The sequence below is a fragment of the Pantherophis guttatus genome, chromosome 13 (assembly GCF_059756535.1).
Source record: "Pantherophis guttatus breed Tessera chromosome 13, ASM5975653v1, whole genome shotgun sequence".
Classification (NCBI taxonomy): Eukaryota; Metazoa; Chordata; class Lepidosauria; order Squamata; family Colubridae; genus Pantherophis; species Pantherophis guttatus.
The window spans coordinates 9,136,381-9,159,851 of record NC_142075.1 but is presented as its reverse complement, the minus strand read 5'-3'; the positions used below and the strand labels follow the sequence as shown (position 1 = coordinate 9,159,851).

The following is a 23,471-nucleotide window of genomic DNA, read 5'->3' as shown; positions in this document are numbered from 1 at the left end:
TCTAGAGCCTCAACATCTTTTTTACAGTGTGGCAACCAAACTGGATGCAGAATTCCACGTGTGGCCTTACCAAGGCATTATAAAGTGGTATTAACACTTCACGTGATCTTGATTCTATCCCTCTGTTTATGCAGCCTAGAACTGTGTTGGATTTTTTGGCAGTTGACAAAAATATTATCACATTTTTTTAAGTGTTTGCTACCACAGAAGAACATAGCTCTTCTCCTACAGGGTCTTATTCCATAGAATGAAACTTACGTCTATTGAGGCCAAAATGTAATTATATTAGGACCCAGATTGTTGGGGGCAAGAGGCTGACTCTGTAAACCGCTTAGAGAGGGCTGTAAAGCACTGTGAAGTGGTATATAAATCTAAGTGCTATTGCTATTGCTACATAAATAGGAAGAAAAGAATTGGCATTTGACTGGGTCAACCGTTTACAGCAGTACCTTCAGTGGTGGGTTGCCCCTGGTTCAGACCGGTTCGCAAGAACCGGTAGTAAAACCAGCAGGAGGCCCCGCCCACCGCCCCAGAAGTCATCATCAGTGATCTGCGCATGCACAGAAGCAAGGCGTGCGCGAGAGCGAAGCGAGGACATGCACGCGATCCCATTGTGAACCAGTAGTAAAGGTAAGTAGAACCCACCCCTGAGTACCTTGGTACTCATCGTTAATTGGTTCTGGGAGGCACAATGAGTACTAAAAATGATGAGTACCAGACAAATTTTTCCGATAAGGAATGATGCAGTGGGAAAGTTCTTACCTTGCACCACGAGTCTTCCTTGGGCTGTCCTCCTCACCCTTGTGCCGGGCTTATTGGCCGCACACACGTATATTCCAGAGTGCTGGACGGTGAGATCCGAAATCATCAGATTGCCAGTTCCAAGAACCTGAATTCCTTCTACACCAATTGGGCGTCCGTCTGGAATAGGAAAAGGATGAAGTAAGATTATTTCCTCTGTCCTACTTATAGACTGACCAAGCCTACATTCCTGATGTCAGAGTTCCAAGTAACACCTCCAACGAAATAACACTCCGAGGCTTGAAGTTCCTCAAAGTTCCATTTTATTAGAGATGTCATATTGGCACATCTGGGGAAATCCAAATCTGAAAGCTTCCAGGTTTTCCCCAGCCAAAGGAAAATTCAAGTCCCTGCCCAACACCCACAAGTCCATCACATGGTCCAATCAAAGCACCGTCCCAACTGGAGATGCCTCCCAGTTCCAGCCTTCCAAGTGCAGGGCAAGATGTCCTTGACTCTCTGAGAAAGGAATGTTATTTTGACTATACAGTATATCACTCTGGCTCCACACAATTCCCACCTCCCAGTTTCCTACAGTAGTAAATGTGGCAGGCCTGAAGATCCAATGAAAAAGATGGCTTCCAGGCTTGACAGTAGAATTGTGAAACATGCGTTTCCCATGCAACTCTGTCAAACAAGTCAAGATGGCAGCTGCAACAGTGGAATTCAAGTTCTGATTGCACTGTGTTAGCAACCAGGCTTAATTTTCTTCGACCAGAAAATGAGGGTACTCCTGACCCATTTTTTAAAAGATGTTTTTATCCCACCTTTATTATTTTTCTAAATAACTCAAGCGGGTGAACCTATCTAATTCTTCTTTCTCCACCTATTTATCCCACAACAATAACCCTTGGAGGTGACTTGGGCTGAGAGAGGGACTGGCCCAGGGTCACCGAGCCAACTTTCATGGCTCAGGCAGGACTAGAACTCCCAGCCTCCCATTTTCTAGATCGGTATCTTAACCTCTAGATCAAACTGATGCTATATTTTTATGGTTCATGAACCCATTCTCTTTTGCTCCAGCAAATATGAGTTCCTACTGGTTAGGAAACAATCACTGATAGAAAATAGGTACATAATGAGCATTATACAGGTAGTCCTTGGCTTATGACCAGTTGCTTAGTGACCATTTGAAGTTATGATCAGGGGGTACCGCGTTTCCCTGAAAATAAGACCCTGTCTTATATTTTTTTGAACCCTGAAATAAGCGCTTGGCCTTATTGCCATGCGCTCAAAAAGCCCTATTGGGCTTATTATCAGGGGATGGGGAAAACAGGGTAGATAGATAGATAGATAGATAGATAGATAGATAGATAGATAGATAGATAGATAGATAGATAGATAGATACCGTGTTTTCCCGAAAATAAGACCCTGTCATATATATATTTTTGAACCCTGAAATAAGCGCGTGGCCTTATTGCCATGCGCTCAAAAAGCCCTTTTGGGCTTATTATCAGGGGATGTCTTATTTTGGGGAAAACAGGGTAGATGATAGATAGATAGATAGATAGATAGATAGATAGATAGATAGATAGATAGATAGATAGATAGATAGATAGATACCGTGTTTTCCCAAAAATAAGACCCTGTCATATATATTTTTTTGAATCCTGAAATAAGTGCTTGGCCTTATTGCCATGCGCTCAAAAAGCCCGATTGCGCTTATTATCAGGGGATGTCTTATTTTGGGGAAAACAGGGTAGATGATAGATAGATGATAGATAGATAGATAGATAGATAGATAGATAGATAGATGATAGATAGATAGATAGATAGATAGATAGATAGATAGATAGATAGATACCATGTTTCCCCGAAAATAAGACTCTGTCTTATATTTTTTGAACCCTGAAATAAGCTCTTGGCCTTATTGCCATACGCTCAAAAGCCCGATTGGGCTTATTATCAGGGGATGTCTTATTTTGGGGGAAACAGGGTAGATGATAGATAGATGATAGATAGATAGATAGATAGATAGATAGATAGATAGATAGATAGATGATAGATAGATAGATAGATAGATAGATAGATAGATAGATAGATAGATAGATACCGTGTTTCCCCGAAAATAAGACTCTGTCTTATATTTTTTGAACACTGAAATAAGCGCTTGGCCTTATTGCCATACGCTCAAAAGCCCGATTGGATTTATTATCAGGGGATGTCTTATTTTTGGGGAAACAGGGTACTTATGACCCAAATTTGCTGTTCCAATCATTGCCGCACTAGTCACATGACTGCACTCCAAGGGCTCAGCAACTGAGTCCCATTTACAGCCCATTGTAGCATCCTGTGGTCATGCGATTGAATTTTACAAGGGTTTTGCCAAAAATGCATGTTTTGGCAAAACCAGCCCTTAGCTGGTTTTGATTTACATGATGATCCCCTACAAAAAAGGTTGTAAAATCAGGTTGGTCTCTTGGGTGACTTGATTTACGAACCTCACAAGTTATGACCAGGAGGAGCAGGCTTCATTATGGTCATAACTCAAGAACCACCCATAAATGGAATGTCTTCTTAGTGGAAATCAGCTGAAAGCCCCCCACATACACACACGTATGTCCCTCCAAAGATTACACAAACCTAAAATTATTGAATTACTTCACATTTCAGTGTTTTTGGCAAATTTCGTCAGGCCCTGAAAACCCATTTATTTCAACTAGCTGGGCTGGCTTGAGTTAAATTTTAAATTGATTTTAAATTGGGTTGTTTTAATTTACGGCCAAAATAATATTTAATTATTTTAAACTGCTTTTAAATTTTGTATGTATTGTTTTTTACTTTGGCTGTTCACCGCCCTGAGTCCTATTTGGAGAAGGGCGGTATAGAAATAAGAACAAATAAATAAATAAATTTCAGAAAATGTTTATTAATTCAGGAATCAAACATCTGTCAGCTCGGTTTAATGGTAGGGCAAACCCGAACCCATTTCCCACCCAGTGGTGGAATCCAGCTGGATCTATCTGGCTCGCGCGATCCGGTAGGGCCGGCAGTGGGAGGTTCCGCCCACCCATCGAGACGTCATCACGTCCTGCTTTTGACCCTCTGCGCATGCACGCAGAAGAGGCATGAACGCTCACATTTCCGATCCGGTAGCAAAGGTAAGTGCATTTTACCCCTGCTCCCACCTCAAACGATTTCCATTTCAAAGCTATTTTGGCGGTGGGTGGGTGGGTAAGTGGGTTCAGCAAAACTGGGGAAGGCCCTTTAAGTTTTCTAGCTGCTGCGAAAGGCGGGCCAAGCATGGTCCAAGAATTTCTGCCATTTAAACCGTTGGCTGACTGCCCCTCGTAGTAAAAAGAAAACTTAACAAAGCAAAATCCACCCAAGGTTTAAGAAGCGGAATCGGTTTGCCGGCACATCTGACGAAAAGGTCTGCCTTAAAATTCAGATTCAGCTCAATCGCACCTTTCAACGGAAAACCTTGGACAAATTATTTACACTCGACACCTAAACTCTCCTCTCTCTTTGCCCGTGGAGGTGATTAAAAGGGTTGAAATGCTGGAGGAAAGCAAAGCTGAAATGGATGCTGTTGTTTCTAAAATATTCAGGGGGAACTGAGAGCATTGTCAGCCAGAAGGAGGGGGAAAATGGCAGAGTCCTGTGCCAATATTGTCAGATGTAAATGCCTTATTCTCCAATGTGTAAATAATGTATATATGGAACATCAGAGGTTAACTTATTCTTTGGACTTTAATGTATTCATAACTTACCACTCCCATTCCTAGCTCCACCCCTTGTATATATAAGGAGCCACCCTCACCATTCTAACTGCTTCTACCTTGAATATTCAGTGAATATAGAATGCCTATCATAATTAAAAAGAAATATATTTAAAGCTCTAACTCCTATTATCTTTATTGAGTCTGATCCTGAAAATATTGCAACAATCTGGTAGCAGAGGATGGTTAATTGACTCAATAAGTAATTAAAAATGTCCAAGAAAGATAGGCCCAACACCAGGGCCTACAGCAAAGAAATAGAAACTGATCAAGAGATGATCAACGAATCCACCAATGCGATTTCGAGAGAATCCGAAGAATACACCACTGAAGAAGAAGAACTAATGAGTGAAAATAATGACCAGAAAGAAATCGAAATAGAAAATAACGAACTCAGGTCAGAGATATTAAAGATACTAAAAAGCCAAAAGAATGATGAAAGTCTCATCGCGGACCTCCAGGAGATGCTGAAGAACAGCGGAGCAGCGAGAGAGAAAAACGTCATTAAAGAAAAACCCAAAGATCAAAAAACCGTAAGTGAGATGACTACTGAGAAAATAGTTGTTAAAAAGAAAAGATGTGATCCCGCGCGAAATTTTGAATGGCAGCCATCTTGGTTTCAACGAACTTCAAAAGAGAATGGAGCAGAGCCAATCAAAACGCTCAGTTCAAAATTTCTGGCGCGAAAAACACTATCAGACGAAGAAAGTGAGAAAGAAGTCTCAAACTCTTCAGATGATCCAAAATCAGAAAGTGAAGACGATTTAACAAAATCTCAAGTAAAATCAGCAATGAAAACACTTTTTGCTGCTTTTGGGCCAAGACTGAAAATTACCAAGACATCTACGAAGAAGCAAGAAATCAAACCGGCGACTCAAGACCTGCACGCTCCCATCCTGACTTCGAAAGCGACGACGCCCGAGCCCAGAGAGCCATGCCGATTTCGCCCTACACCACAGACAAGATCGAATACCAACGCACACAAAAAGAAGAAAAGAACCGTCGCCACCACCAGAACCCCAAAAACCGAGCCAGAGACCGACTCATCTGAGGAGGAGCGGATCGAGAGAGCTGAAAGGGAGAGAACCTTCCACGACGCCACCAAAGAAGAAATGAGCAACGCGCATGTGCGAAACTACGTAGACGACCCAGAAGGACTTGAACTGGCCAGAGAACCGCGCAGACTCATTGCAAGCATCCCAATGCCATTCTGTAATTTCCTGCACTTGAGAGATCACGGACTGCCCCAGGTTGTAAGTAATGGACAGAATAATGTAGGTAACTTACCCAGTGACTTCCCAAAACTTAGAATTGATGGCATTAATTTACAAGAGTGGTATCAACAGCTTCAGGTTATTTTCATGAAAGAAAATTTACTATTCTTTATAACTAGCCCTCCAAGAAGACCTTGGACTTTAAAAATAGATTGTTTACATCATAGAGCATTTTTCATAATAATATCTAGCGTGTCTCCTGCAATGTATCATAGCATCAAACCAAACCTAACTGTATCAGAAATAATTCAATGCATGTTTAATCTATTTCACAGCGATAGCGTAGCTACAACCACAAGAATGTCTAAGGATTTCTTTTCCTCTAGAGTAAAACCAGGGGTTTCTATAAGTGAGCATTTGATAAATCTAAACAAAATAAGAGCTGAGCTACAATTGAGGGGGGAAGTGATTTCAGATCAAACAATGAAAAGTGTTATTATCAATTCACTTGATCCATCATGGGATAGCTTTATGTCACACTTAGATACCATTAATTTGGGATATTTATCCATAGAAAGTCTATCTAACAAACTGATAGCAGAAGACAATTCAAGAAAAAATCGATCCAGTAACCAAACAGACCACAAACCTTTTAGGAAAGTAGTCTTTCAAGATAAACATAATGAGGCCTTTAGATGCTACAATTGTGGATCCAGGGAACATAGTAGAAGAGACTGTCCAAAAGTCTCAAGAGAGAGACATAGGCCAGAATATAGGAGCAAATATAATTACAGACAATCTTCCACAGATAGACACAAATATAGAAGTCCACCAAATTACAAAGAAGGTAGAGGGGGTAGAGAAAATTCAAAAGAGAGGAAATCTGGGTCACTGAATGGGCTAAATAAACAAGACAGCACCAGAACACAGCAGGATGAGAATAACAATTGGCTTATTGATTCTGGTGCAACAAATCACACCACCAACAACAAAAGTATATTATCTTCATTTATAGAAGATAAGTTTGTGATAAAGGTAGCTAATCAAGAAAAGGTTCAAGTACTAGGCAAAGGAAATGTGACCTTGCCTGGTCTAGGGAAAATAGAGGGGGTATTATTAATCCCAGAAATACCTCACAACATACTAAGTGCCATAAAATTAAGCAGAGAATCTGATATCAATATAGTTTTCTCAAAAGGGAAAGCAACTATAGAAAAGAACAAAACAAATGTAGGTACTGTAATGATAAAAGGAGGTCTACCCTATCTGATAACTAAAGAAAGATGTTTACATAACATTGATTCAAATATGGAAGATTGTATTGAAGCAGATGATGAAAATGTCAGTAACAGTGACAATGATGAGTGTAGAATAACTCATGATCACAAAAATACATACAAGGAAAAGAAACCAAAAATAGGTAAACCAATTCATGATGAGTGTGCTCACATCTTACACAGGAAGTTAGGACATGCAAGCTTTCCTGTAGTACAAAAAATGACTGAACACGCAGAAGGTGTCAAAATAAAAAATTGTGAAAATTATTTGGAATGCTCAGTATGTAAATCCACCAAACTAAAAACCAGTCCCAGACCAAAAAAATCTAACAGATCAACTAACAATATTTTTGATTTGGTACATATGGACTTAGTTGGTCCATTAAGTCCCTCAATTACCTATAGAAAACGTTACTTCCTAACAATAGTGGATGACTACAGCCGATATGGTTTTGTTTACACATTAAAGCACAAGGATGAAACATTTCAGAAATTTAAGGAATTCTACAAACGTATAGAAACACAACATAATATCAGAATAAAGCAAATTATGACAGATAGGGGATGTGAGTTCATGTCTAAAGAATTCTCCCAATGGTTAAAGGATAGAGGAATGTTACATTTCACGTCCAATCCTTTTTCTGCATTTCAAAATGGAGTTGCAGAGAGGAAAAATTCCACACTACAAACCATGATTAGGTGCACATTAGAGGATGCTGGTTTAGGCAAACAATTTTGGTCAGAGGCATTACATTATTCAAATTACACTCAAAATAGAACCTGGTCCAGTATTGTGAATAAGACACCATATGAGGTGATGTACAATAGAAAACCCAAATTATCACACATGCACATATTTGGAGTCACTGCAGACGTACACATACCTAAACAATTGAGGAGAAAGGGAGAAAACGTATCCAGGAGATTAAGATTCATGGGATACGAAACTGGAACCAAAGGGTACAGATTTATTGATAGTAATAACAAATTTATAGTATCCAGAACAGCTGTGTTCCATGAACAGGCCAATTGGTCAAAATTGCACCTTAATGAAATATTTCCTAATAAATGTAAAGATACGATATCTTGCGAGGAAGGAACAACAGAAAATCAAAATATTAATAAAAGTAAGAACAAAACCAAAACTTGGACTAATAGTCAGCATAAAATAAAGACAGACACATTAACAAAAAAGGAAGCTAGATATTTGCATGATAACCATAGCAAGCCTGAAAGAACTATTAGAAACAATAGAAACCAAATACCAAATAAATACAAAGATTACATAATGCATATGAATGGAGAACAAATAACACCTAATACATATGAAGAAGTATTGAAACTTCCACATGAAGAAAGAGAAAAATGGGAACTAGCTATGGAAAAAGAGATGGAAAGTTTACAAGGATTAAATGTATTCACACCTGCGATCGCACCTAAGGATAAAACAATTATAGGTACCAGGTGGATTTATAAAATTAAGAACTTAGAAGGAGGCAATACCTTATACAAGGCTAGACTAGTTGCACAAGGCTATGCACAAAAATATCCAGAAGACTATACTGATACATATTCACCCACAGTGAGAACAGAGAGTGTCAAAACAGCCCTTGTAGTAGCATCTGCACTCAATCTGGACGTATTCCAATATGACATACAGACCGCATACTTACATGCAAAATTAGATAAGGAAATATATGTAAGAGCACCACACAGTCAATACACTAATAAGAACGAAATTTGGTTATTAAATAAGAGTCTGTACGGATTAAAGCAATCCGGCAAAAGATGGTACGATTGCTTGGTAAAAGTACTTAAGACCATGGATTTCAACGCCACCACTGCTGATAATTGTTTCTTTGTAAAAAAGAGTAATGATCATATTGAATTTGTATTAATTTACGTGGACGATATTTTATACATTGGAAAGCATAAAGAGAGCAGGGAAATCTTTGTAAATAAGTTAAATGAACACTTCTCACTGAAATCTCTGGGTAAAGTGAATAAATACCTTGGTGTGCAAATTAACAAAACTAAAAGGGGATTCAAACTTACACAGAAAGATAAAATCATCGAACTCCTAAACAAATGTAACTTAAATAATGCCAAAACCTGTGACACCCCTATGCAAACTGATTTTCTTAGAAACACTGATGAATCTTCCCCTGAGTTTAAAGACAACACATTTTACAGATCAGTTATAGGTTCACTCCTTTATATATCTAATTGGACTAGGCCAGATATTGCATTACCTCTCAATCTATTGTCAAGATATGTTAGTAAACCAACCTTGTATCATTGGGAAGCTGTCAAAAGAATTCTAAGATATCTGAAGGGTACATTAGATTTTTGTTTAATGCTGGAACCCAATAATGACAGAGAACCAAAAATTACTTGTTATGCTGATGCAGATTGGGCTGGTGATACATCATGCAGAAAGAGTACTTCTGGTTATGTTTTTCTATTGAATGATTGTCCAGTTTACTGGTATACTGGTAAACAAGAACTAGTAGCCACTTCTACTACAGAAGCGGAATATGTTTGTTTGTCCAAGGCTGCAAATAACCTTGTATGGTTCAATGATCTGATCACTGACGTTTGGAAGAAACCCACTTTACCATTTATTATGCATGAAGACAATAAAGCGGCCATTGAAATATCCAGATCCGATGCAATTGGACAAAGGTCCAGGCATATTGATATAAAGTTTAAGCATGTGAGACAACTGTCTCAAGACGGATTCATTAAAGCAATACATTGCGATACTTCTGAACAATTAGCTGACATATTAACAAAACCCTTACCTTCTAAGCAACACAAATATTTAACTTCTAAATTATATGTATTATATTGTCCTGAATCAGAATGTAATTGGTGTTGTGTAACGAACCGGCATTTAGAGGGGGATTTGTCAGATGTAAATGCCTTATTCTCCAATGTGTAAATAATGTATATATGGAACATCAGAGGTTAACTTATTCTTTGGACTTTAATGTATTCATAACTTACCACTCCCATTCCTAGCTCCACCCCTTGTATATATAAGGAGCCACCCTCACCATTCTAACTGCTTCTACCTTGAATATTCAGTGAATATAGAATGCCTATCATAATTAAAAAGAAATATATTTAAAGCTCTAACTCCTATTATCTTTATTGAGTCTGATCCTGAAAATATTGCAACAAATATATTATCCAATTAATTGGGCTCTGCTGCTGTCATGTGGAGGGGTGTCAGAAGAGGAGGGTAATGCTTAGTTATTTACTTCTCACTATATCCCCCAGTCTGACAGTGTTCCAATAATCTGAGTCTTTTTTTCCTCTTTTTGCTAGCATTTCCAATGCTCTAAAAAAACCAGACTTGTTAAGTGATGTGATCCTTTCACGGATGTCAAACCCCCCAAGAAACCTGTAAGAGAAACGTTTATCTGCAAAGCTTTTCAAAGAAAAGAAGCGCAAATAATTGCCGTGCATTTTGAGAGAGGCACCTGGGTGTGTGTACATCTGTTGAAGGGAAGAAGGTGTTAGAACGATGAATATGCAATTTGAACATGAGTAGCAAAGAGCTTTTTCGGGGACAAACTGAACTCACCATTCCTCTCTGGAACAAAAAAAACCCCCTTCCCTTTGTAATTGTACGTTTGCTTTTGTTTTTGCCCTCTGAGTAAATTGTTAAGGAAGACTTTGTTCAGTTCAAAAGTATTAAATCAGAAGAATTCGATAGCGCCTTTTCTAACTAAGCATTTTTTTTTCTTAAAAGGCATAAATTTTCATGAGCAGCTAGCTAGATCTTTTAGCGAGGTTTATTAGTTGGAAAAGATTAACCTAATCCTTCTGTATTTTTACCATGAAAAAATTAACTTGGCTTTCCTCCTACAATGATTTAAAAAATATCAACTAAAACTTAGCAACTTAACAAGTTTCTATTTTGCTCAACCTCTTATATAAATCAAATCCATTTTCTTCTGAAATTCATCTAGGACAGGATACTTCAGCTTTTGGGAACCAGAGATCATATTTAGCATTTTGAGACCATGTTATGGGCACTTTCACAAAATGGCTGCCGTAGTAGATGTGATACTTGCAAGATACTTGTGTTCCAAGAGGCAAAGCAAGCTCCTCTTCCATTTCATTTTCTAAGGGTACTTTTTTGAGGTCTCTATAGGCTATGAGATGTGGTGGCTCGGTGGCTAAGACGCTGAGCTTGCCGATCAGAAAGGTCAGCAGTTCGGCGATTTGAATCCCTAGTGCTGTGTAACGGGGTGAGCTCCCATTACTTGTCCCAGCTTCTGCCAACCTAGCAGTTCGAAAGCATGTAAAAAATGCAAGTAGAAAAATAGGGGAAGGTAACAGCGTTCTGTGCGCCTTCGGTATTTAGTCATGCCAGCCACGTGACCACAGAATCGTCATCAGACAGTGCTGGCTCTTTGGCTTAGAAACCGAGATGAGCACCGCCCCCTAGAGTCGGGAACAACTAGCACGTATGTGCGAGGGGAACCTTTACCTTTACCTTATGGGCCTTGAAGGCTTTGGACACAATGCTTGCCTCTTCTTTGCATTTTGTATTAAATCTAGATTAGTGTTTGCCATCCTTGGTATTATCCAGGTAGGTATGTAGACCTCAAGTCCAAGAATTCTCATCTACAGTATAGCCATGCTGGTTGCGGAATTCTGGCATCGGAACTCTGGCACCTGGAAATTCTTATGCTTTGGAAGGTAATCTACACAAATAACATCATTTATAGCAAGGGTCTTAATGCTCATTGATCTTCTCGGACAGTTTCTCCCATCCTAATCCAGATCCGATGCACTACAACAGGGGTGTCAAACTCGATTTCATTGAGGACCGCATCAGGGTTGTGTTTGACCTCGGGGGTGGGAGTGGCCAGGGTGGGCGTGGCCAGCATGACATCACTCGTGTTGGGGGGCATCTGTGGTGGCTCAAGCTGTCTCCCAGCAAAAATGGGCTCCCAAGCTCCTTTTTCGACTGCGACGGCCACCTGCAACCCTCTGCCAGCGAAAATGAAGCTCAGGAGGGCTGTGCGTGGCCCTCCTAAACTCCATTTTCACTGGCAGAGACACTGCGGGCCGGTCCTTCACAGTTTCCAGGGCGACCTCGCGGGGCAGATCTAAGCACCCAGCGACCCGGATCCAGCCCCCGAGCCTTGAGTTTGTCACCCCTGAAGAAGAGGTAGCTTTCTGGGGGGGCAACCTGGGATGTGGGACCACTATGGGGAGGGGTAAATAAAGGCAGGATGAGGAGTAGACTGTGCAATCCAAGCCCCGCCCCTTTTCATGTGTGTGGTGTGGCTGCAGCTACCATTTTCCCCATGCACCCATGTTGCAGTGGTGAAATTCAATTTTTTTTACTACCGGTTCTGTGGGCGTGGCTTGGTGGGCGTGGCAGGGGAAGGATACTGCAAAATCTCCATTCCCACCCCACTCTGGGACCAGCCAGAGGTGGTATTTGCCGGTTCTCCGAACTACTCAAAATTTCCACTACCGGTTCTCCAGAACCTGTCAGAACCTGCTGGATTTCACCCCTGGTCAGGGATGTGGAGGGCAAAAGGGAGAAGGCAGTTTTGAACCACCTTCATTATCCATATACATCACCCTACAATGTACATTCTGTGATGGGTCATTCCCATAAGACATAGAAGAAAAAAAAGAGACCAACCACATTGAAAAGACATGCTGGAGAAATAAACTAGAAGCTGATGAACAGCTTCATTATTTGGCCCCAAAACACTTTCAAGCAAGTTTAATACACAGAAAATAAAGCAATTCTAACATAAATACAGAGATCCGGTTTGATGTAGTGCAGGATGGGTTCTACTTATCTTTACTATCGGTTTGCAATGGGGGCGCGCACGCACGCTTCTGCTCACGCATAGTTCATCATTTATGATGTCTGGATGGGTGGGCAGAGCCTCCCGCCGATTTTACTACCGGTTCTATAGAACCGGACAGAACTGGGAGCAACCCACCACTGGTGTAATGGTTAAGACACTGGCTTAAAACCATGAGTTCCAGTTCTCTCTCGGGTATCAAAGCTGATTTGGTAACTTTATATTCCCTCTTTTCTAGCTCAACCAATTTCACAGAGTTATTGCAGTGGAAGAAACAAGAGGAGGATGCATTGTAAAGATGAGATGTGAATCTAACAATAATTACAAAACATTCCCTATGCATCTTAAATCCAGATGTTTACACGCAGCTGCTTTCAATATTGCAAGTATGAACACGAGGCAAACTCTTTGCCCAATGAAAGAATAAGATGCCAGGAGATCCTCTACTCGAACCAAAGTGACAACCAAGCTCTCCTGCCAAGAGAACAGGCTAGAAAGTTTGGATACCTTACCAAGTCGACTCCAGGAGACGATAGGCCTGGGATTCCCAGTTGCGATGCATTCCAAGATGGCCGTCTGGTGCACCGTCAGAGTCAAGTTCTCAGGTCCCACAAGGATCATAGGGTCTTTGTAAACAGCAGAAGGAGAACCTGTGCAGGAAAGAGCAGACACCAAAACCTTTCGTATTTCCTTTCTGCAAGTATTTTATATTAGAAATGTACAGGAGCCGAGGTTCTAAGGAAAGGAATTTCAAGATGCAGGGGGACTTCCAGGTGGAAACATAGCAAGCTACCCAGTTTCCCCTAAAATAAGACATCCCCTGATAATAAGCCCAATTGGGCCTTTGAGCGCATGAACTAAAATAAGCCCCCCTGAAAATAAGCCCTCCCTGAAAATATTTAAACGCATGCGTAGCTGGTCCCCGCCATTTCCTCTGGTTTCCTCCATGCACCCCAAAATAATAAGACCTCCCTGAAAATAAGGCCAAGTGCTTATTTCGGGCTTTCCCCATTGCTTTCTCTCTTTTTCTTTGTATTTATCTTTACCCACGTAAACATTCTTAATAAACTGTACGTAACAAAGGGGATTTTGGAACGTAGGAAGATAGGCATCTGTGTCCACCTTCTTTCTGATGATATATTACTGTACGATATATCGATTTTACTGAATATTATTGTAGCTCGTATCTTTTGCTTTTAATTACTATCTGAAGCCATGCACTGAAGCTTTGACCTGGTCTGTGATTGTAAAAAAACTGATCGATTGGAAACGTTCTGCTCTGTTGACCATAACAGACCAAGAACAGAAGGGACAAGAAGTAACTTTCGTACCAAGACCAGAAAAATCATAAACCTTTATCATTGGTGAAATGCTCCCAGTTTGGACCAGATCACCTGATCTGGTAGCGATGGCGGTGGGTGGTTCAGAGAACCGGTAGCAAAAATCCCTGTGGTCCGCCCCCCACCATGCCCAGCTGAGCCGCACGATCATCAGAGGCTTTTTTAAATTATTTTTAAAAGCATTTTTTCTACAACCTCTTCGGCCGAAAAAAATGCTTTTAAAAGTACAAAAAAAAGCCTCTGATGATCGCACGGCTCAGCTGGGATCGTCAGAGGCTTTTAAAAGGAAAAGAAGCCTCTGACGATCAGGCAACTCAGCTGGGATCGTCAGAGACTTTTAAAAGCATTTTTTACAACCTCTTCGCCTGAAGAGGTTGTAGAAGAAATGGTTTTAAAAGTTTTTTAAAAAAGTTGGCCACGTCTAGTCAGTCACATTACCCACCCCCCTCAAGCCACGCCCACAGAACTGGTAGTAACAAATTTTACATTTCACCACTGACCTTTATCCTATCAGTCAGGAGAGACTTTCAGTAAGCGAAATGTCTAATGAAAAGGACTAGGGGTAGGAGTGGGTTTGAAAAATTTTAGCAACCAGTTCTCTGCCCGCTTGCTGGCTGGGCGTGGCCATGGGGCATGGCCTACTTGGCCTCCTGCACCACAGTGGGGGTTGGGGTGTTTTCGCCCTCCCCAGGCTCCGGAGGCTTTTCTTGAGCCTCCGGGAGGGTGAAAATGGCCTTCCCCCAGGCTCCGGAAGGCCCATTTTTCACCCTCCCAGAGTCTCCACGTGGCCCCTGCACTTGCATCCAAAACGAGCCTCATGGAGACTCCTGGGAGGGGTGGGTGGAGTGGGATGGGTGCGGCCAGCCAGTCCTTGCAACTACCGGTTCGACAAACCAGATGTAAAATTAGCATCAAGTTCATCCGAACTGGGTCCGAACCGGCCGAATCCCACTCCCAACTAGGGGCAACACGATAGCAGTGTTCCAATATTTGAGGGGCTGCCACAAAGAAGAGGAGGTCTTCTCCAAAGCACCTGAAAGCAGAACGAGAAGCAATGGATGGAAACTAATGAAGGACAGAACCAATCTAGAAATAAGGAAAAAATTCCGGATAGAGCGAACAATTAATTAGCGGAATGGCTTGACTCCAGATGTTGTGGGTGCTTCATCACTGGAGGTGTTGATGAACAGACTGGAACAACCATTTGTCCAGAATGTAAGTGGGTCTCCTACTTGACCAGAGGGGTGGACAAGAAGACTTCCAAGGTCCCTTCCAACTCTGTTATTCTGATGAAGATTGGGTATCGTCTCAAGAAAGAGACTGACATCTAGATTATAAATGATGACACCAATCAGCAAGTGTAAACTGTCATTCCAAAAAAAGGGGTTCATATCAGTGGTGAAATGTAAAATTTGTTACTACCGGTTCTGTGGGCGTGGCTTGGTGGTGGTGGGTAATGTGACTGGGTGGGCGTGGCCAATCTTTTTTTTTTAAAAAAAAACTTCTAAAAGCATTTTTTCTACAACCTCTTCGGCCGAAGAGGTTGTAAAAAAAAAAGCTTTTAAAAGGCTCTGACGATCCCAGCTGAGCCGCGCCATCATCAGAGGTTGTTTTTTTTTTTTTACTTTTAAAAGCATTTTTTCGGCTGAAGAAAAAATGCTTTTAAAAGTAAAAAAAAAAAAAAAAAACCTCTAATGATCGTGCGGCTCAGCTGGGCATGGGGGGGGGGGGATAGGGATTTTCTCCGAACCACCCGCCACTATCACTACCGGATCAGGCGATCCGGTCCGAACCAGGAGCATTTCACCCCTGTTTCATATGGTTTTGGGATCTTGCCTGGGGAGGCCAAAGGAAAACACCGTTATGGAGCTGGTTGGTGCCAAGAAAGCTATCCCTTCACCTTTATCAACTGATTTTTTAACAGGGTTTAATTATTCTTTTTTATTTATTTATTTTATTTCTATACCGCCCTTCTCCCGAAGGACTCAGCGCGGTGTACAGCCTGATTAAAAGCACAAAGACAGACAAAATTTAAAAATAATTAAGATTATTAAATTCTTGCCTCCTTAGATCATTTTTTATAATTTTTTTAAAAAATTAATTCTAAAATTTTAACTCTAAGTCTTTTTTTTATACTGCTTTTTTATTTTGATGTTTTATTGTACACCAACCAGAGTCCCTCCTGGAGGGAGACAGGCGGTTCAGAAATGTGAAATATAAATTAAAAAAATATATATGCTAAGCAGATACCAAAGCAAAACCCTAGACAGATGAAGCACCTTAGTGATAGTCCTTGACATACAACAGTTCATTTAGTAACCATTCAAAGTTGCAATGAATGAACGGCACCGAAAAAAGTGACTTATGACAATTTTTCACATTTACGACCATTCTAGCATCCCCATGCTCATGTGATCAAAATCGAGGCGCTTGGCAACTGACTCATATTTATGACGGTTGCAGTGTCCCGGGATCATGTGAACCGCTTTTGCGACCTTCTGACAAGCCAAGTCCGATGGGGAAGACAGATTCACTTAACAACTGTGACAAAAAAGGTCGTAAAATGGGGCAAAGCTTCCTTAACAAATGTCTCGCTTAGCAACCTAAATTTTGGGCTCAATTGTGGTCGTAATTCGAGGACTACCTTTAATCTCTACCTCCGTCCCTTCCAACTTCGCATCTCACCCTCCTCTCTCCAACCAACCTGATACGGTGAGCCTGGCTCCTCTGCTAAATTTCACATTCGCAATGTTGCTGGCAACGCAGTGGAAGATCCCAGCATCTTCGGCTCGGAGTCCTGTTATTTGCAAAACCCCCTTGGGAAGCAGTGTATACCTGAAGGATTCAAAAAAACATACTTATTTTGGATAGATGCTTGGAACTCCATTTACAACAGTTTCTTTAGTGACCGTTCGAAGATACTTCAGCACTGAAAAATGTGACTTACGACTCTTTTTCAGACTTATGACCATTGCAGCATCCCCATGGTCAAAAGGGATCAAAATTCAGACACTTGGCAAATGCTTCTGTCAAGTATTTGCAAGCCATTGGCACATGTGCCATATAGACACCAGTGGAGGCAGAGAGTGTGTGGAAAGGAGGGGCTTACCCTGAGTATAAAACCCCCTCCAACCTTTTCCACCTTGCTCTCTCCATCGCTCTCTCCATCTCTCTCTTTTCATGTTTGTTCCTCATGAGACTTGATCTCTGTTGTACATAGTTAATATGATTTATCATAGGAATAAATACATTTAAGACATTTATTTATGCATCTGCCTCTGAACTCTTCTATGCTCCTGGGTGTTTCTACGATCCCAATTCCACAGCTTCATATTTAGGACGTTTGCAGTTTCCCTGTGGTCACGCGATCCCCGTTTTGCGACCTTCTGACAAGCAAAGTCAACGGGGAAGCCAGATTCGCTTAACAACTGGGTTTACTAGCTTAACAGCTGCAGCGATTCACTTAACAACTGTGGGAAGAAAGGGTCATAAAATGGGGCAAAACTCATTTAACCGATGTTTCGCTTAGCCACAGAAATTTTGGGCTTCGTGGTAGTTGTATGTCGAGGACTACCTGTATGGAGGTCAAATTGACAGATCTAGGTTTGTCCTTCCTCCCTTTTTGAATGACAGAGACAACATTTGCAGGAAGAGGAAGAGCAGGAAGGATGTCGGCTTCCCCACTTCAATCAGGTTGCAACGTGGTTACAAGATGCCAGGGTGACATTTTGAGATTTTAAGAGATAAAATGATTGGCAGGCATTTAGTCCACCGTACAAACATGAACAAAATAAGGGACGTGATGGCTCAGGGGCTAAGACGCTGAGCTTGTTGATCAAAAGGTCGGCTGTTCAGCGTTTCAAATCCCCCGTGCCGCATAATGGGGTGAGCTCCCGTGACTTGTCCCAGCTTCTGCCAACCTAACAGTTCAAAAGCACGTTAAAAAAATGCAAGTAGAAAAATAGGGACCACCTTTGGTGGGAAGATAACAGTGTTCCATGTGCCTTTGGCGTTGAGTCATGCCGGCCACATGACCACAGAAACGTCTTCGGACAGCGCTGGCTCTTTGGCTTTGAAACGGAGATGAGCACTGCCCCCTAGAGACGGGAACGACTAGCACATATATGCGAGGGGAACCTTTACCTTTACTTTTATAGACGTTCCCTTTCCAGAATCAGCAGATTTCTGGGAAGGGAACATACCATACTCTCCAATCCAGTTCTGGTTATTCGGGCATGGTTACCTGTCATTATCTGTGCTGATAGGGAGATGATTCTTCTGCCACATAATCATGGGCTCTGGCAAGCCATGGATCTGGCACTGAAAGCGGGCAACGCCTCCTTCTTCCACCACTGCACTCTGGGGGTGTACATGGAAGTCAGACATCGCTAAAAGAGAAGAGACACAAGACAGGTTAGAATAGAATGACAGAGTTGGAAGGGACCTTGGAGGTCGTCTAGTCCAACCCCCTGCTTAGGCAGGAGACCCTACCCCACTTCAGACAAATGGTTATCCAACCTCTTCTTAAAAACCTCCAGTGTTGGAGCATTCACAACTTCTGGAGGCAAGTTGTTCCACTGATTAATTGTTCTCACTGTCAGGAATTTTCTCCTTAGTTCTAAGTTGCTTCTCTCCTTGATTAGTTTCCATCCATTGCTTCTTGTTCTGCCCTCAGGTGCTTTGGAGAATAGTTTGACTCCCTCTTCTTTGTGGCAACCCCTGAGATATTGGAACACTGCTATCATGTCTCCCCTAGTCCTTCCTTTCATCAGACTAGACATGTCCAGTTCCCGCAACCGTTCTTCATCTGTTTTAGGCTCCAGTCCCCTAATCATCTTGGTTGCTCTTCTCTGCACTCTTTCTAGAGTCTCAACATGTTAGGGATTAAGGATCTGTTTGAAAAGGGATCCCCTGATATGGTGGAACCATTGCTTTTATCCATTGTTAGTGGCCCAGAGTCATGTATTTGATGTGGACGGCTGTCTTAATTTTATAAATACATAAATAATCAATAAAAAACTGGAAATACCAGGTAGGTCCATGCAACATACTAGAGGATGATTTTAAAAAGGTTGTTGTGCTTTAGCATCTTGCCAGAACCTGGCTGTTGTCTTAGGAAGGAATGAAACAGATTACTGATTTCTTGGGGAAAAAACGCACATAGGATGCTGGAATTAAAAGTATAAAAAGCAAAGAAAAATTATAATACATTTTAAAACCAGATATATATATATAAATATATATATTACTTCCAAGACACCATGCTGTGAAGTGAGAGGGAAGAGGAGAGATTATGTTTAGGATGTGATGGATCAGAGGGGAACTTGGGCAGGCATTCAAGTTTCTGTTATTCTACTTATGACCATAAGGAACATTTATGGGAGCTCTGTCCTTTCTGTTCCTTGACCTGGCCTACCTCAAAAGGCTGACATTAATCTAGGACTATGGAATCTCTTCCCCAAGTCCCCTCTTAACAGCTCCTTCCTTCCTTCTTTCCTGTCCCCTTCTACACCTCTTCCTTCCTTCCCTCCCTCCCTTCCCTCTCTCTTGCTCTTCCCTTCTACACCTTCTTCCTTCCATCCTTCCTTCTTCCCTCTCTCTTGCTCTTCCCTTCTACATCTCTTCTGTTCCTTCCTTCCTTCCTTCCTTCCTTCCTTCCCCCCTCTCTCTTCCCTTCTACAACTCTTCTCTTCCCTTCCTTCCTTCCTTCCTTCCTTCCTTCCTTTCTTTCCTCTCTTGCTCTTCCCTTCTACACCTCCTTCCATCCTTCCTTTCCTCCCTCCTTCCCTCCCTTCCCTTTTTCACACCTTTCTCAAGGTCATCTCTAAATTCCTTTACAAATGAAATGAAGCAGAAGCCTGGAAGGAAGGAAGAGCTTCTTCTCATTCAACTCTTCCCCAAGTTTCAACCCAACCTTGGGTTGGGGGAGGGAAAAAAAAACCCTTACTCCTGGCTGCCGGCTGTCCACCCCCCACCCTCCACCCCCTCCACCTCACTCCCGACAAAAGGACGTCTTTTGGTTCTGCCTCCCCTCCGTTGTCCCCTGCAAGATGCCTCCAGGCAGCAGAGTTAACACGTGGGCACCTCCATCTTTTCCTCCTCAACGTACATCAAAGAGAACACGAGAGGCTGCCTCTTGAAAGGGAGCGGACCAAGATGTCAGACAAGATTCATCACTCATCTTCAGAGTCCCATTGGGCTCCAACAGATGGGAGGCTTCTCGTGTCAGGTTCATACATTAAAGATGGGCTGCCCCCACCCACTCACCCACCCCCACCACCTCCCTGGCTCTGAGTGCCAGATCCCTTCTGCGTTTTCAGGAGAAGCCTTTCCTGCATGCTGATTCAGCCTTAGCTCTTTTCTCTTGCCTCCTTTCTCCTCCCGAAGGGAAACCCAACCCAAACCCGGTTTTAATGCAATTTGGGGAAACGGTTTATTAAATTAGAGAAGCCCCTTCAACACTAATGGCATTTTATTGCGTTAAGAAAAGAGCGCCGAGCATCAACCGACGGAGGTGGAAGCACAATAGAATTATTGTCGCGTGATCTTATGCCACACACACATCCCCGTCCCTTGCTGTGCTCTTGTGAGGTTCAACATGCTAAGATTTTAAGGATTGTCGACTGCAAACATTAACATGTTGGATTGGGGGAACCAGATCCGACTTGGGACTACAGGTAGTCCTCTGCTTAGGGCCACAGTGGAGCCCCAAATTTCTGTCGCTAAGCGAAACATTTGTTAAGTGAAGTTTGAACCCACTTTATGACTATTCAAACTTGGGACGCGGTGGCTCGGTGGCTAAGATGTTGAGTTTGTCGGTCGAAAGGTCGGCAGTTCAGCGGTTCGAACCCCTCGTGCCACGTAACGGGGTGAGCTCCCGTTACTTGTCCCAGCTTCTGCCAACCTAGCAGTTCGAAAGCATGTAAAAAACGCAAGTAGAAAAATAGGGACCACCTTTGGTGGGAAGGGAACAACATTCTGTGTGCCTTTGGCGTTGAGTCATGGCGGCCACATGACCATGGAGACGTTTTTGGACAGCGCTGGCTCTTCGGCTTTGAAAGGGAGATGAGCACCGCCCCCTGGAGTCAGGAACGATTAGCACATATGTGCAAGGGGAACCTTTACCTTTACGACTATTCTTGCTATGGTTGTTAAGTGAGTCACTGCAGTGAAGTTAGTAGTATGGTTGTTAAGTGAATCTGGCTTCCCCATTGACCTTGCTTGTCTGACCGCCGCAAAAGGGGATCGCGGGATAGCAAGACACGGCCAACATCATAAATATGAGACAGTTGCCAAGAGTCTGAAGAAGAGAGACTCGCATGACCACGGAGAATGCTGCAGAGGCTGTAAGGGTGAAAAACAGTCCTGTCACTTTTTTCAGTGTCGTTTTAACTTTGAACGGTCACTAAATGAAGTGTTGTAAGTCAAGGACTACCCATATAGTGCCAACATGGCCCATTAAAAAGAGTGGAGATCTCCATACACACCAATCTGAATTCTCTGGAAAAGGTGTGACATAACAACAATAATAACCACCACACCTATAAGTGTTGTGGTTAATTGTGCTACAGGTAGTCCTTGTCTTACAACAATTCAGTGACTGTTCAGGGTTACAACTGCACTAAAAATAGCGACTGATGACCCGTTTTTTTTCACACTTATGACCGCTGCAACATTCCTGGGGTCACGTAATCAAAATTCAAAATCACTCTGCTAAACAAATAATTCCCTCAACACTGTCAAACTATTCACTAAGTCTGCACTACTATTAATCTCATCGTTCCCACCACCGATCTCTTCCCACTTATGACTGTATGACTGTAACCTTGTTGCTGGTATCCTTACGATTTATATTGATATTGTTTCCTGATTGCTTATTTGTACCTTATTACTATCATTAAGTGTTGTACCTTATGATTCTTAACAAATGTATCTTGTCTTTATATGTACACTGAGAGCGTATGCAGCAAAGACAAATTCCTTGTGTGTCCAATCACACTTGGCCAATAAAGAATTCTGTTCTGTTCTGTTCTGTTCTGTTCTGTTCTGTTCTGTTCTGTTCTGTTCTGTTCTGTTCTGTTCTGTTCTATTCTGTTCTATTCTATTCTATTCTATTCTATTCTATTCTATTCTATTCTATTCTATTCTATTCTATTCTAATTTCCTTCTGGCACCTTTGAACCAGTGGTGGGTTGCTACCAGTTCTCCCCGGTTCTTGCGAACCGGTAGTGGAAATTTTGAGTAGTTCGGAGAACCGCTAATGCCACCTCTGCCTGGCCCCGCCCCCAATCTATTCGCTGCCTCCCAGCTGATCGGCTAGAAGGAAAAAACCTGTTTAAACTCTTGCTTAAGGGCCGCCCTACAGCTGATCAGCAGTAAAAGGCAGTGTGGTGGTAGACCAGTGCACTCCAAAAACAAATGGGTAGACCGGTACGGCTTTGCAAGCAGTTAAAAGCCTGGTAGACCAGTACCTCTGCTAAATCCTAAAGAATTGTTTGTCACATGACCATCAAGCCACACCCACAAAATAAGCCACGCCCACAGAACCGGTAGTAAAAAAAATTAGAACCCACCCCTGCTTTGAATGTATGTTCAGTGCTGCCTTTGACAGGATTTTGGGGCTAAGCACTTCCGGTCCCTGTTCCTCTTCAACAGGTAAAAGGTCTGTAGAGCTTCTCAGTCATCCATGGTTGTCCCAAAGGTGCTTTTTCTGGACTTTCTGTTTTTTTTCTGGCATCCGTCAACATAAATTGTCCCAAATCTGCTAGATTCTAGCAGGTTTGCTAGAAAAGATTGTGGAGAGGAGAATATACCGCCGTTTCCTGAGAACTCCTGGAGTGGAGCTTTTATTTGGCCACGACCAGCGACATCACAAGTAACAAACAACACAAGGTAGTACTTAGTAGTATTAACTACACAAAGTAGTACTTAGCTGCCAGCTGCCTGCAATTGCTGCAAGTTCAAATCTCACCAGGGTCAAGGTTGACTCAGCCTTCCAATCCTTCCGAGGTAGGTAAAATGAGGACCCGGTTTGTGGGGGCAATAAGCTGACTTTGTATAGAAAAGAACACCGCTTGGGGGGGGGGGCGCGAAAGCCCTACTAAACAGGTATATACAAAAGTATGAAGGCTATTGCTTAACGCATTGTAAGCCACCCTGAATCTCCGGAAACGGGCGGCATATAAATCGAACTAATAAATAAATAAATAAATAAATAAATAAATAAATAAATAAATAAATAAATAAATAGCCTTGATAGTACAGTGG

General features: G+C 42.1%; 1 protein-coding gene across 1 annotated transcript in view; it reads right to left on the bottom strand.

Moving 5' to 3' along the window:
* The window catches only part of IGDCC3 (immunoglobulin superfamily DCC subclass member 3), a 125,302-nt gene that overhangs the window by 36,711 nt on the left and 65,120 nt on the right, over window positions 1-23,471 (bottom strand). The window contains 4 exon segments of the mRNA XM_034424761.3: window positions 763-921; window positions 13,377-13,514; window positions 16,909-17,039; window positions 18,448-18,592. Coding sequence (XP_034280652.3) covers window positions 763-921; window positions 13,377-13,514; window positions 16,909-17,039; window positions 18,448-18,592 — 573 coding nt within the window.